A 13,176-nucleotide genomic window follows, 5' to 3' on the forward strand; every position below is an offset into this window, starting at 1 on the left:
CTAGCCAGGGTGACGATTTTGTCGAAGTAGGCTGTCTGAGAAAGCCAAATCAGGCCTTTGGTTCTATCTCTGAGAACCTCAATCCCTAGGAACCATTGGAGGTCGTTTCCACCCGTTAATTGGTATCTTTGCCGCAGTTGTGATGCTAAGGTTCGAGCTGCAGCTGTATCCTTCTTTCGATAGGCAAACACAATGTCGTCAACATAGAAGAACACCAGAATTCCATTCCGAATTAGAATGCATGGTTCGTGCGGAACACTCTGAAATCCCAAGGTTTGTAAGGTCGTGGTGAGTTCCTTTTGCCAAAGCAGTGGAGACTGGCGCAGTCCATACAAGGCCTTCTTTAGCCTTAGGATCTTTCCAGGGGTTCGGTAGCCAGGAGGCATTCGCATGTAGATGGTGTCTTCAAGGTTGGCATTGACGAAAGCGTTGACTGCGTCGTATTGAACTAATTCAAGATCGAATCTGGCCGCAATAGCCATCATTGTGCGGAACGATCGGGCTGCCAGCGTGGCTGCGTAGGTTTCTTGTGCGGTGGGCTTCTGCTGATCGCCTCTGACTACCAATCTAGCCTTGCAGTTCTTGAAAGTGCCGTCCTGGTTGAATTTGTAGGTATAAAACCCACATACAGTCTAGGGTTTGATGGCCTTGTGCCTGTGGATCCGACCTATCCACTTCGCACCAAGATTGCTTCTGTGCGTGGCTTTGGAGGTGCTCTTTTTCAGCTTGCAAAAATTGAGGGCCGAATGGGTGGTGTTTCAGTTGGTGATGTGATTTCGGCAAAGGAGGTAGATTTTGGCCATGGAGGGTTTGAAGGCCGTTCGGTCGTCGAGCCAGCCGTTGAACTGCGGCCTTTGTAATGGCTTGGCCTTCATGGTTTTCCACTGGCTGCAGCAGTCGGCCTGCGGCGAACGCAGCCATCCAGGGCTCGAAATCGGTGGTGCTGGCTACGACTGCGTGGTTGACTTGCTGGATTGCTCCGGCCAGGAGGGCAGCCTCTGGAGACAACAAAGGTGTGGGATATGGTTCAAACCTAAGCGCAGGTGTAGGGGAATTCTTCCTGTTGTGTCTCGCTTCCGGCGTCTTCTCCTTCCACTTCAGCATCAGCCTCTGTATCGACTGAATAAATCTCACTGTCTTCCTCTATTGCGGAGGGTTGTAGTTGTTCCAATTCTGGCTCTTCTACTGCAGCAAGCAGTTGTTGCAATTCATCAAGCCGTACGTGCGAACAGTCGGCTTTCAGAGCTTCAATATCTCCTTTGAAGAGCTCTTCTTCGTTGAAAATCACATCCCTGGTGCTGACAATTCTATTGGCTAGTGGATTCCAGACTCGATAGATGTTTGTAGAGCTGTATCCAACCAAGTAGCCAATCAAGCCTTTGGATTCAAACGCTGGAGCCGATTGCTCTTTCTCTGGGCGTCTGTGGTTGGGGCGAAGGCTTTGCAGCCATAGGCTCGAAGGTGTGCTTGGTGCGGCTTCTGGTCTTCTACTACTGATCCATCTCTGTGGGCCACGAAGGTGTGGAATCGATCGTACGGAGTCTTCCAGTTGTAGTCGTATTTCGGCGTTCTGTTGTATAGATAAACTGCAGCCCTGGAGATTTCAGGCCACAATTCAGCTGGCAATTTGGCTCCGGCTCTCATGGATCGGATTTTATCCTTGATCACACCCCTGAGCGCTCAGCCCCTCCATTCTGGGGCTTGTGTATAGGGTGCTGAGGGCTCGACCTTGATAAATAGCCGACTGAAGAATGCTTCGAGGACTGGCTTCGTAAACTCGTTATCGCACTCGACTATCCTGGGCTTCAGTTGGTACTGGTGTTGAAGAAAGCCAAAGAGGTGGGAGATTGCTGTTGTGATGGACTCTGTGGTTCTGTCCTTGAGGTAATAGTCCCAGGCTAGGCCAGACCACCTGTCTGTGACTAGGAGTAGGTATCTGTATCCCTTGAGACCTTCCTCAAAGTCATGGAAGTCGATTGCAAGCCGTAGACCGGGGCCTTCGTTGTGCTCTCTCGGTCGTCGTTGGATTTGCCGCTTGGCCTTCGATACTCCGCATGCATCGCACTGGACAGTGGTGGGCCCCTTGATTCGAACTCCTCGCGTGTGATGGACGAGTTGTTCTAGTGCCTGAGGGCCAGGGTGGCCAAGCCGTAGGTGCCAGAGGTTGGCAATGGCTTTGTTTGGTGGCTTCTGGGTGTAGCTGCTGAATCGATTGCGCCGGGTGCAGAAGAAGGCTGCATTGGAGACAGTGGATGGTAGGTCTTCCAGAACATACTGGCCGTATCGATCCGTCAGATAGCAAAGGATAGAGTTGTTGGCCTTCCGAACACAGTTATTGCCAGGACTGTTATCCCACCACAAGCCTTGTTTTCGTAATTGTCGTAGAGATACAAGGTTGCAAGCGAATCCAGGGCAGTAGGCCGTATTCCGAAGCCGTAGAAAGTGTTGTTGTATTTGCTGTCGTGGCCGCCTTTGTTGTTGTGATCCCTGAATCTGGATATCCACATCTCCGTATCCATGAATTTGAACTGGGTGTTCGCCAGCCCAGAGGAAATCGCCGGCTGGGGCCTTGATGTAATTGGCAAATCTAGATATATGGTTAAAGACATGGATTGTGGTTCCAGAATCAAGGATAGCAGAATTTTTCAAAGGGTACTCAGCTGTGTGGAAGGCTCCTTTGATACAACAAAAACTGCCAGGGCAGCGGCCGACATTCCGGCCTAGTCAATTTGACTTCTTTTTTCTTCAGATTTTCAACTTCCTTTTGAAGATCTGGATCTAAAGGAGGCCTCTTTCACCCTCATCCGTACGTGTTCCCTTTCAACAAAGCCTTCAGGGGCTAGTTCAGGGAAAGCGTAGAAGCATTTTCCAGATGGTGGAACTGGCCACAACAGGGGCATGTGGTTGTAGGTCTTCTGCCCTCTGGGGAGTTGGCTGTGCCCAAGGCTTTTCGCCTCTTTCTGAGTCTTTCGCCGTTCTTCGACCCAGAGCCACGCTGTCGTTTTGGCCATTGTTTTGTCCCCCCATCACTACCAGGCTCGACTTCGCTATCAAGAGCGTCCTCCTGATTGGCATCTTTGGCTTCTTTGCCTGCAAAGGAGGGGCCGAACGAGCCTTTTGCTATCCGGCTGCCAACCGGTATGCGGGCTTTCGTCGATTGCCGCACCTCCTCCCGAAAGTCGTTGGCTACCATTCGGTAGGTCAGGGTTAACTGCGATGCTTTGGATAGTTTGTAAGATGTAACCCAGTGGCCGAGAACAGGCTTCACTGCATCTAGAAAATCGTAGAACCACGTCTTTGTGTGTAGGGCCTCAGGGACCCCTTTTCGCTGTGCTGTAGCTATGGCTTGCTCCCAGGATTCAGACCAGTTGATCAGGTCTCTGGGGGCTCGGAGCAGTGGCTTTGTGGCCAATCGGTAGGCTTCTCGAGCGTTTCGTAGAGCTTCGTCGTCACTGACTCCGGCTTGTGCTTTCAGGGCCGAATACCATTTCGTAACTGGCTCGATCGGATCACAGGATGTGAGTTGAAAGTGTGGGCTGATGGTCTTCAACATCCACTGCTTCAGTTGCTTGACGATTTCGAATTGTTGGCTGTATTCCTTTTTGTTGGCCTGGTAAATCGTCCAATCCATCTGGTAGGTGCGGAAGCCATCGGGTGTCAGGTCTGCAATGGTGATCGGAGGGTTGCTTTGGCTAGCCTCATCGTCGCCGGCTACAGATTCCGTACGAGCCCTGGCTGTAATAGTCGATTGACTAGGGGTCTTGTGCTTGTGGTGTGCAAGATCTGGAGCCACAGGCTCATTGAGGAACGGGGTAAGCCCTTGAATGTGACTCCATAGGCCTCCGGCCACAGCCTGGGCTTGGAACTGCAGGTTCCACGACTCCCAGTCTTCGGAGCTGGCCAGAAAAAACAGACTTTTCGTTGTTTGTGTTCATTGTGTTGAGTTTTTGGTGAACTGGAATTGAATCCAAGAGTGCGAGTCGAATGTGCTTCTTGTTGGGGTTGGCTGACTAATCGGCGCGCAGGCGATGCGATGAGCGGATGAGACTCTTAATTGTCAGATAACACGATGCACTCTTGAGGGTGAATATCATGGGGGTTGCAACAGTGTGATTGTATTGCTTGTCCTTCTGTGTGCTCCTGTTCCTTCAAAGCCTGAGAACCTCAATTATATCTATACATGGTGACAGCATTGGTGGCAAATGGTACCATGTCCAGCTGAACTGGTTACGTCAGTTTCAGCTTCCATGAGCTCCTATTCAGCTTGGTTGACCAGAACCCTTTTCTGTCTGACAGGTGGTTGGTGCGAAGATTTCATTACGTCACTGGACCAGTCACACGGTGTCACCTTATCGCTCATGAACTAGACGATATGAGCCCTAACCCCTTGTATAACTGACCACCTCTTTTCCCCAATGCTGTCTGTCTGTGCCCTTTTCCTCGCTTCCATGACTTGCTCTCTTTTTTTGTCTTTTCGTGCCTCGCACACCCCAATCATGTGGATTGAGCCATTCGTTCCGACTTATCCATCGACATTGAATCAGTATATCCGCCCCTAACAAGAGCAGCTTAGACGTTCTGCTTGCAGTTCTATTGGCCGGCGGCCTTGATGCACCCTATCTTTGGTTCAGTCAGGTTTCAACATGCTCGAGAAAAATGAAGCTTGCCGTCGAACAATATTGAATGGCATTCTTTCCGTCACTGCAGCAATCTACCTGCCTCAAGTCATCTTGGGTGCTAGTTGAACTACACTATCTACAGCAGTTTTGCGCACAGTGTCTTCCCAACCTCTGCTATTAAATGGGCCTACTCGTTCCCTGCGGACTACTCTTTCCACTGAAGTACTCTTTCAAATACGCCGCAGACCTTTACAAACTTGGTGTCAGGTGTCATGCCAATTCTATGAATGACCTTTAGCATGATTTCATGCTTCAATAATAAGCTGTAATCCTGTTGAATCCTTTCCTTTTCCGGCCCGGGTTTGGCCAGGACCAAATGAACCTTCACGCTGTACAACATCAGAGCTGCTAATCCTGCACCTAGCGCCGTGGCGACTGATGATCCAGACGGTTTCCTGAAAGACAGACTGGCTCTTTCGCTTCCAGGCACGCTGACTTCTTCCCCTGGTAAAGTGAATGGTATCCGATCTAAACTCCCGACCGATGCAACGGCATTTCCCCAGACTGATGCTGCACCGATGGTAAAGATTCTTCCGGGGGCGGCCTTGGAAGAGTATGTGGCGTTTTACTTTTCTCCACCGTCACTGGCAGGGCAAAACATGAGAATACCTCGCTGTGCCGCATCGGCGATTGTCAGTTCCAGGTTCTGGTCTCCTTCTGTTCCCGTAGGTTCGATAGTTTATGACATGGAATTGATGTTCACCTCCTTGCGCACCGCAGCCCTGGTGGCTTTTACGGCACTTCTTGCTGCTATCAGTCGAAGGTTTGGGTCCTCTGGGTGGTGGTAGTCTTCCAGCCGCAAGACGTATATTTCAGCGCTTGGACACATGTAGTAGATGTGTCTGGCCATAGCGGTTCCGTGGCCCACGCTGGAGACATAATGCGGATGGATCAGGTTGCGCTCTGTGTCTCGAGTAGAAAAGCTGTGTCCGCCGATGAAGGCGCGCTTGGTGAGATCCTTGTAGTCGACGCCGTCGTCTATAAGGGCAATTTTGATGCTAGCGCCCATAGTCTGCCGCAGAGTCTTTGAGCCCCCAGCATCGGTTTCCCCATCAAAATTTTTCTCGGCTAGGTAGAGGAGGCGGTGGAACTAATTCATGCACTTGATCCATTCATCTTTGGTTTGTTGCTTGCCAACATTCCGCGGGGTACGCGGGTAGGCTAATAAATCTGTGTGGTTTCAGTACGGAGGACCTTGTAGTTCGACCTTGACTCCGGGGCAGACTTCCTTCATGCGCACGACAAAGTCCATAACATAGGTGTCAGTTCGGGCTTCTGATTCTGATCTCCGCCAGGTATTAGTTCCGCTTCCACTCTGTCTCAGAGAGCTCAGTAATCGCAAACAACGTACCTCTTCAATGGAAAGGAACACCTGCTTTAGCTTGCTCAACTTCCTGAGTCCGCCTGGCTCAGCCCAGCCTCTCAAGACGGTATTGTTGCCATTTCAGTAAAGTTGAACCTCGCGCACATTCGGCGCAACATTCCAGATAACCTCGGTGAATGTATCTGTTTTTTTTTCAATTCCAGATTTCGATCCGAAAGCCTTTAAGTGATCTCTCAATTGCTTCATCAGTGTGTGGTCAGGTATGTGAGGCTTCTGAGTTGTCGGATACGGTCGGCTCATCGTCCACCATGACGACAAGGATGGATTTGACTCCCTTGTCACGAAGGCAGTCAGACACAAAGAGGAGATCATTTCTCCCAATAGCACTGCCACGAGGCTCCCGACTAACAGCAGCTTTCCGATGGATGAGCGGGACTTTTGGAATCCCAATATATTGGAGCACATCGCTGAACTTGAGCTTTCCTAGGAAGATCTTGAACTCCTCTTCGGAAACTGTCCAGTTGTCGTAGCCGGAAAGGTTAAAAGAAAGCTCCACGTCTTTGAGGTGTTAGTGGATGTGAATAGGAACGGGGGGATAAGCATACGGTACTCCAATGAGTCGAGGGCTTCATATTTGATGGTTTGTCTAGTCCGTAGAAAATGTCCATGCACTTGTCGTATGGCCTAGAACGGACATAGTGTAGTTTGATAAACCGCTCGATTTCCTTAGCAGTCTTCTCGTCGGGTCTTGGTCTCAAATTTGGATCTGGCTTTTTCTCATTGCCGTCTGTGGGTTTCGACTCAGGCCTCAAGTGAGCCCCTGGCGCCGGCGCTGGCGAGAGGTCTCGCCCTTGGCCGGATGTGTAGGGAGTCATTGCCGCGGACTTTGCATGATCACGATTCCCGTGATCAAGCTTCAGGTTGCGTGTAAATGAGTGCTGTCCGCTGATGCTGTTCGGAATGATGATTGGCAGCTCAACTGTTGCCTTGTCCTTGAGATTTATGCTAAGTTTCTGTCGATCGAAGAACCTGCTTTTCTTGTCCTTGTCAATGGAGATGTCAAGATTGCTAGCCTTCGTTCGATGTGCTTTATTTTTTTTGCCACTTTGTTGAAGCCCTTTTGTTTTGTGAAGATATAATAAAAATAAAACGATCGGCCGTCATTATTGAAATCGCAATCTTGCATGGGATCGGAGGCAGCCGGGCACTTGGAGGTGATAAGTTCCACAACAGCTAGTTGCCCTTCTCGACACCTCCTGTATTCAACGGCATGGTGGACGTGGTATTGCCCTTCACATCCTTGGCCGTCAATGTCTCCGATTTAGCCAACTTGCTGAGTTCGGGCAAGATTTTCAGTCTTTTGTCAATTGCCACATGGATACTGTTCAGGCCCGAGTTAGTCTGGCCTCATGATAACGATGCCTGTATATCTTCAATACTTGCCAGTTTCTCTTCTCTTGATTGTCGGCCATGCTGAGCACAGAATCGCCTTTTTCATGATTGCTGTAAAGACACATCCACCTTACGAGGTATTCCTTTTTCTCCTCAATTGCACGAAGGAGGGGCGTGTAGCGATACCTGTTTGGGCTAAACATGAGGCCGTTCTCATGTTTGACCAAAAACTCTATCATATCCTCCGGTTTTGTGTCTTTTCCCGGAAGCTTGCGTTTCATTGCCTTTGCTAAGAAGTGAAGTGCATTCTCCTTTCAATCGTATTCGGCACCTGTGCCAGGCGGTCCCAGTCGGCTCTGAAGTTGTGAGTGGTTTTGTTGCCCCTTAAACAATGTCGAGAATCTTGTTCACGAGTCCTCAACTGACTCTTTCTTATCATCGTCCGAGTCATCTTTTTCTCCCTCACTAGTATCGCTGTCACGAGTCTCATCTTCTGGCGGATACTTAATGGTGTCTTGGTAATATATGAGGGGAAGGATTTCGATAGACCAATGGAACCGATATATTGGATGGGTGTTCTGTCAAAAATGAGCATGGCTGAACATGCGCCAAAAAAGAAGACCTGCGACGACGAAGATGTCAACCATCACCTACAGCCAACCAAATGGTCCAATGAGGTGGTAGGATTAGCGCCGCGCACTGCGTCGGGGGCGTCTTTGCCAGTTGGTGATATTGTGCCAGGATCTATCTGAATCAACCTGCCCGCACACAATCTTGGATTTACCTCTAATGATGGATTCACACTCATGGACAAAACTGGAATTAGCACCTATGCCCCGATGCTCAGACAGGGCAAGACTGGCATTTAAAGACAATGTTGGTAAACCGCTGGGCTGGACCCCCTTGTACGACAAATCATGCTGGCTCAGGCTAGGGTCGAGTAGGGACGACCGAATAGTTTCTCGTCTCAGCCACTGTTTGACTGCCTTGAACTACATGCTCAGCCTGACAGCAACAAAGATCTTTTCGTGTTACCGGACACGGTGTTCAACCGTTTTCCAGACCAGGATTTCTTGAAGGCTCTGTTGACTTGGACTCTTTACGCCGCCCGGCCTCTCACAATCGCAGAGCTCTCAACTGCAATGCAATTGGATTCGGATAATCTTTCTTCGGGCTTCGAAAGTGTAGAGGGAGCAAGACGAAGCCTCGAAACAAATCTTTCTGGGATCTTCGAAATCGACCACAACGAGGTGAAACTGGCCCATCCACAACTAAGAAATGTTCTGATGACCATTGGCGGTGACGATTCGGGCTACCTCTGGGACAAAGTCCGGAAGTCTGCGCATCAAATAATTGCCACGGCCTGTCTCGACCACCTATGTCTCCCAAAAGTGCAGGAATTCCTGGCACCAAAGCGGGCCGAGCAAGAGAACTAGAGTGATAACCCCCTACGGATGGCAACATGTGCCCATATGCTCTACGAGCGTGGGTTCATCATCTGGCGCAGGTTTCCAGTTTGCGGACCCGACAGTCGGTCCTCAAGAGGGTTGTTGGCAGAGAAATTGGTAATACTCTGACCGGAGGCTATTGGGCTTATTTCAACCCCGTGACACGAAGCGTTCAGCCACCGAAAGCACTGCTCACTATATTTGCTAGTCATGGGATGATTGATGTGGTGGAGCCTTCAGACCAGATTGGTGCAGGCCCCGCGTTGCTGGAAGGAGCACATGAAGGCCATCGTCATGTGGTAAGAGATATATTGCACACGTTCGATCTTTCTAGTGACGTGCTAATCAACACCCTGTCTGCCGCTAGAGCCTCTGGGAACGAGACATTGCTGATTGAGATCGTGGACCACATACTTGCGAGATATCCCACAGATTGCGGTAGCCTCTGGCCAGCAGACGTGATGCGCAGGGCATCCTGGCTTGGTCTAGATCGCTTTCTGGACAAGATGTTCACCCTAGGCTGCCCGGTGGAAACTGAAGCACAGGTGATGACCGAACCGAGGCCCATTTCGTTGCTGTACCAGGCTGTCTGGAACTCGCAAAAGAAAGCCGCAAGGGTTCTATTGCAACATGGTGCGAATATCAACTACAAGACCATCCAGGACAATACAGCAATGCACCTTGCTGCACGCAATGGAGACGCCGACATGATAAAAATGCTTATCGAAACAGCAAAGCCTAACCTCGAGGGTACCAGCAATGAGGGTAGCACCCCTTTATACCAGGCTTGCACCTGGGGACACCACAAAGTTGCCGAGCTGCTTCTGCATGCTGGAGCTGATCCAAACATGGGTCACCAGAAAGGGGAATGGCCTCCACTAACATCGGCAACCTACGAGGGGCATCAAAGATGCGTAGAGCTATTGCTTCAGCATGGAGCCGATCCTAATTCCTCGAGTCCAGAGGGATCCGCACTTTTCTGCGCTGCAGCCTGGAGTCACACAAATCATTGTCAAATACTACTTGAAGCTGGGGCAAAGCCAAACAATCCAGATGATGAGACCCCAATCATCATAAACATTGTATGCTCTTTCACCAACGAAACAACCCTTCTCAACACCATGAGGCTACTTGTTGGAAAGGGCGCCAATGCCGATTCACAGATATCCTCTTTAGGGATGACCGCTTTGATGTGTGCCGCCTATAACACCAGCGGCCCACAGGCAGAAATCGTTGATACACTCTTGTCTCGCAACGCCAACGTCCAGCATGTGGATAAGAATGGAGATCCTGCCCTTTATCATTTTGTTACAGCAAAAGGTTCCAACCCTCGTGCTCTCGAACTTCTACTTCAACATGGCGCAAATACCAACTACTTAGATCTTGATCAAAAGAACAGGATCTTGCACAATGCTGTTCAAAACCAACCCCGTGAATTTGTCCGGATCCTTCTGGAAAATGGCGCAGACCCAAACCTGCGAGCAAAGGCTCCGTTCACGCCCCTAATGTTGGCTTGCGGCTAATCGGCATGATACTAGTTTGGACTTGCTGCTGGAACATGGTGCATCAGTCAACCAAGCCGTGGAGCTTGCAGATGGGCATTTTAAAAACTGGACAGCGATAGCTTTTGCTGTCAAAATCGGAACAGCTCATGGAGTTAGATCTTTGGCGGAACACGGAGCCAACCTTGGCTGGACGGGCCCCTCAGGCGACTGTGAGCCGCTGCTTGTAATGGCTGTGTTCCGCAACGATATCGAGATCATAAGTGCTCTACTAGATTTTCCCACTAAGATTGACTTGGATGCCACAGATAATGACGGCTGGGCTCCTCTGCATGTCATGAGAACGGACATGGTCATATACAAACGACTTGTCAACGCTGGTGCTGACATTGACCTGATTAATGACCAGGTCATGGCTACGCCTTTTGGGCGAGCGGCTGAGGCGGGAGACATCGAAAAGGCAACGTATCTCCTCAAGCGGGGAGCACAGGTCGATAAAGGCCCATCCCTATTATGGTTCACCTCGGATAGCGGCCTGTCGTCTTACATCTCACTTTGATATGGTGAAACTTCTCGTGGAACACAAGACTAATGTCAGTCAAGCGTCTGATGTCCTCTACGGTGTGCCTCTATCGCAGCGTGTCTGGGATATGAGTCTGATGACCCACGCTACAATTCTGGAACGAGTGACAAGATTTTGCACTACTTCCTTGAGCACGGTGCTGACGTAAACGCACCAGGAGGTGTATTTGGGTACACTATCATTGCCGCCGCATACAACGCACCGAGTCGTATTATAGACCTCCTTCTGCAGAATGGAGCTAAACCTGACGTGAGGAATAGCATGGGTCGCTCACCGATACATATGGCCACAGGCTGTGGAGGTATTGAAAATATTCAAGCGCTTCTTCGAGCCGGGGCTGACATCAAGACTACGGACGGTCGTGATCGAACGGTACTACATTGGGCAGCAACAGCAGGCCGTGCATCGATTGTAGAAATGCTCCTTTCTGGAGGCCAGATCGATGTCGACGCCACTGATCTGGACGGTTGGACACCCCTTTGCTGGGCAGCCCGCGGTACAGAATCCTGGCTGGACGATATGAACCCAGGGAAACCTGGAGATCAGCTCAAGGTGATCAGCCTACTTCTGAAGCATGGCGCAAACCAATCCGTCGTTGTCTTTGTTGGCGATCAAAAATGGACACCCATAAAGATCGCTAGATTCTCTCGGGTTGTGCAAAGTGACGTTATTCAGGTCTTGTGCAGTGGTCTCCAGGAAGATCTCGGTCCAATACTCGAAGGGGAGGAACATGCCAGTGAAAAGGGGTTCGAAAGAGAAAGCGTGTGCGACTGTTGCCTGTGCGTAAGTTACCTGAGCTACTGCCTTGGCAACTCACATACATTTTACTACTCCTTACTCCTTCATGGTCTACACGATTTATTCTACCATGATCTTCATACTATAGACAATCCGCAGGTACCAATACAATTGCAAAACAGGTGTGGAGTTTTGCTTTTGTTTCAAAAGCTATCCAAATCGGCACCTCATACATGCACAGGAACACAAGTTTGAAAAGGTAGGGCCTGAGTTTGAAGTAAAGGAGGATGCTGGAAGCGGTCAGGAGGTGTCAGACAGGAGCACACCTGAGACTAGTGACGATGAATCAGAAGATGAGTATGGCGGATTTAAAGGGCTTAGGGCTTAGCCGGTAGATAGCTGCATAAAATGCCTGGTACCACTCCAAAGAGTCATGCCACGAATCTTTCCTCCCCAGATCATCACAAAGCAATGATTCCGGTGAAAAAAATGGGCAAGTCTCCCAGAAGGGAGAGAGAAGGTTCCAAAAAGTATCAACGACTTGGCTATAATACACTACACCACCAACAGCTTCAGTCACCCATCCAAGATCCACCCAACTGCCCCCGACACTCGCATACACGATCCAAGATGCATATCCAATTATGTGAAAGACCACTAGCTAGCCTCTTACCAAGACACTCAGAGAGGTCAAGGCTCAAGTGATGGGGACCAAGAATCATGAGAAGAAAAAGAAAAGAGAGGGAAGTTTCTGACAGGAGAATTTTATTTTATACTTGGATCAGGGCGCTCAGTGCACGCTCGCCGATTTCAGAGAGAGTGCGTTTTGTCTGTGCTTTTGTCAGGCAGCAACTCGATGACATCGCCCAGGCCCGCGTGGTGTTGGCATTGAGACATCTGAGTGGTTGATGAGTGACAGGCGCGGGTCTCTGAAGCCAGGCAACAAGGAAGGCGATGACTGCGGCCTAGCCGAGGAGGATGCCAGGGCAATACTGGAGAACATTCTGGAAGGGGCCACACGCGATGAAGAGAGTGCAAGTGAACTTTCACCTCACCATCGGTCTACGGATGTTGATCCAGGGTAGTTTTGAGTAAAGAGCACTTCAAGGATTTATTTGGTATTTGAAACGAAGAGAGGTCGACATCTTGTGTGCGGATGTGTGCGGGTGCGTAATTCAATGGGGCTTCATACCAAGAGTCTTAGTTCCGCCATTGGCTTTGAGGATGCGGCCCGAAAGGAAGTCTAACCAGAGTCTTTGCCATCTCAAAGCAGCAAAATAACCGGCCAGGGCAGATTCTCCAGACATTCAACAAGCTCCGCATCGGGCCAGCAGACCTTTTTCTCAAGACATCAAAATCAACCCGATCTTCCCAGATGTCTGGTTCTCTCCGACGCCAGTGGCTATGTCTGGTCCCAAACTCAATTCCATCCTCCGAAACTCGACCCCGTTTTGATCCGGGGATGATGTCAACAACACAGCAAGAACAACATTTCCAGCAGTCCTCCCTC

General features: G+C 50.0%; 3 protein-coding genes across 3 annotated transcripts; 1 reads left to right on the forward strand and 2 right to left on the reverse strand.

Moving 5' to 3' along the window:
• Positions 1 to 5,358: 5,358 nt before the first annotated feature.
• On the reverse strand, positions 5,359 to 5,795 carry QC762_0063240 (uncharacterized protein; the record flags this gene model as incomplete). Its single annotated transcript, XM_062883636.1, has 2 exons — positions 5,359 to 5,747; positions 5,783 to 5,795. The coding sequence occupies 2 exons, from the start codon at positions 5,793 to 5,795 to the stop codon at positions 5,359 to 5,361; spliced, it is 402 nt and encodes a 133-aa protein (XP_062743186.1).
• Positions 5,796 to 6,259: 464 nt separating this feature from the next.
• QC762_0063250 (uncharacterized protein) lies at positions 6,260 to 6,878 on the reverse strand (the record flags this gene model as incomplete). The annotated part of the gene is made up of 2 exons (XM_062883637.1): positions 6,260 to 6,553; positions 6,609 to 6,878. The coding sequence occupies 2 exons, from the start codon at positions 6,876 to 6,878 to the stop codon at positions 6,260 to 6,262; spliced, it is 564 nt and encodes a 187-aa protein (XP_062743187.1).
• Positions 6,879 to 8,857: 1,979 nt separating this feature from the next.
• On the forward strand, positions 8,858 to 10,366 carry QC762_402280 (uncharacterized protein; the record flags this gene model as incomplete). The annotated part of the gene is made up of 1 exon (XM_062889678.1): positions 8,858 to 10,366. The coding sequence occupies one exon, from the start codon at positions 8,858 to 8,860 to the stop codon at positions 10,364 to 10,366; it is 1,509 nt and encodes a 502-aa protein (XP_062743188.1).
• Positions 10,367 to 13,176: the final 2,810 nt, after the last annotated feature.

The sequence above is a fragment of the Podospora pseudocomata genome, chromosome 4, assembly GCF_035222375.1.
Source record: "Podospora pseudocomata strain CBS 415.72m chromosome 4, whole genome shotgun sequence".
NCBI lineage: Eukaryota > Fungi > Ascomycota > Sordariomycetes > Sordariales > Podosporaceae > Podospora > Podospora pseudocomata.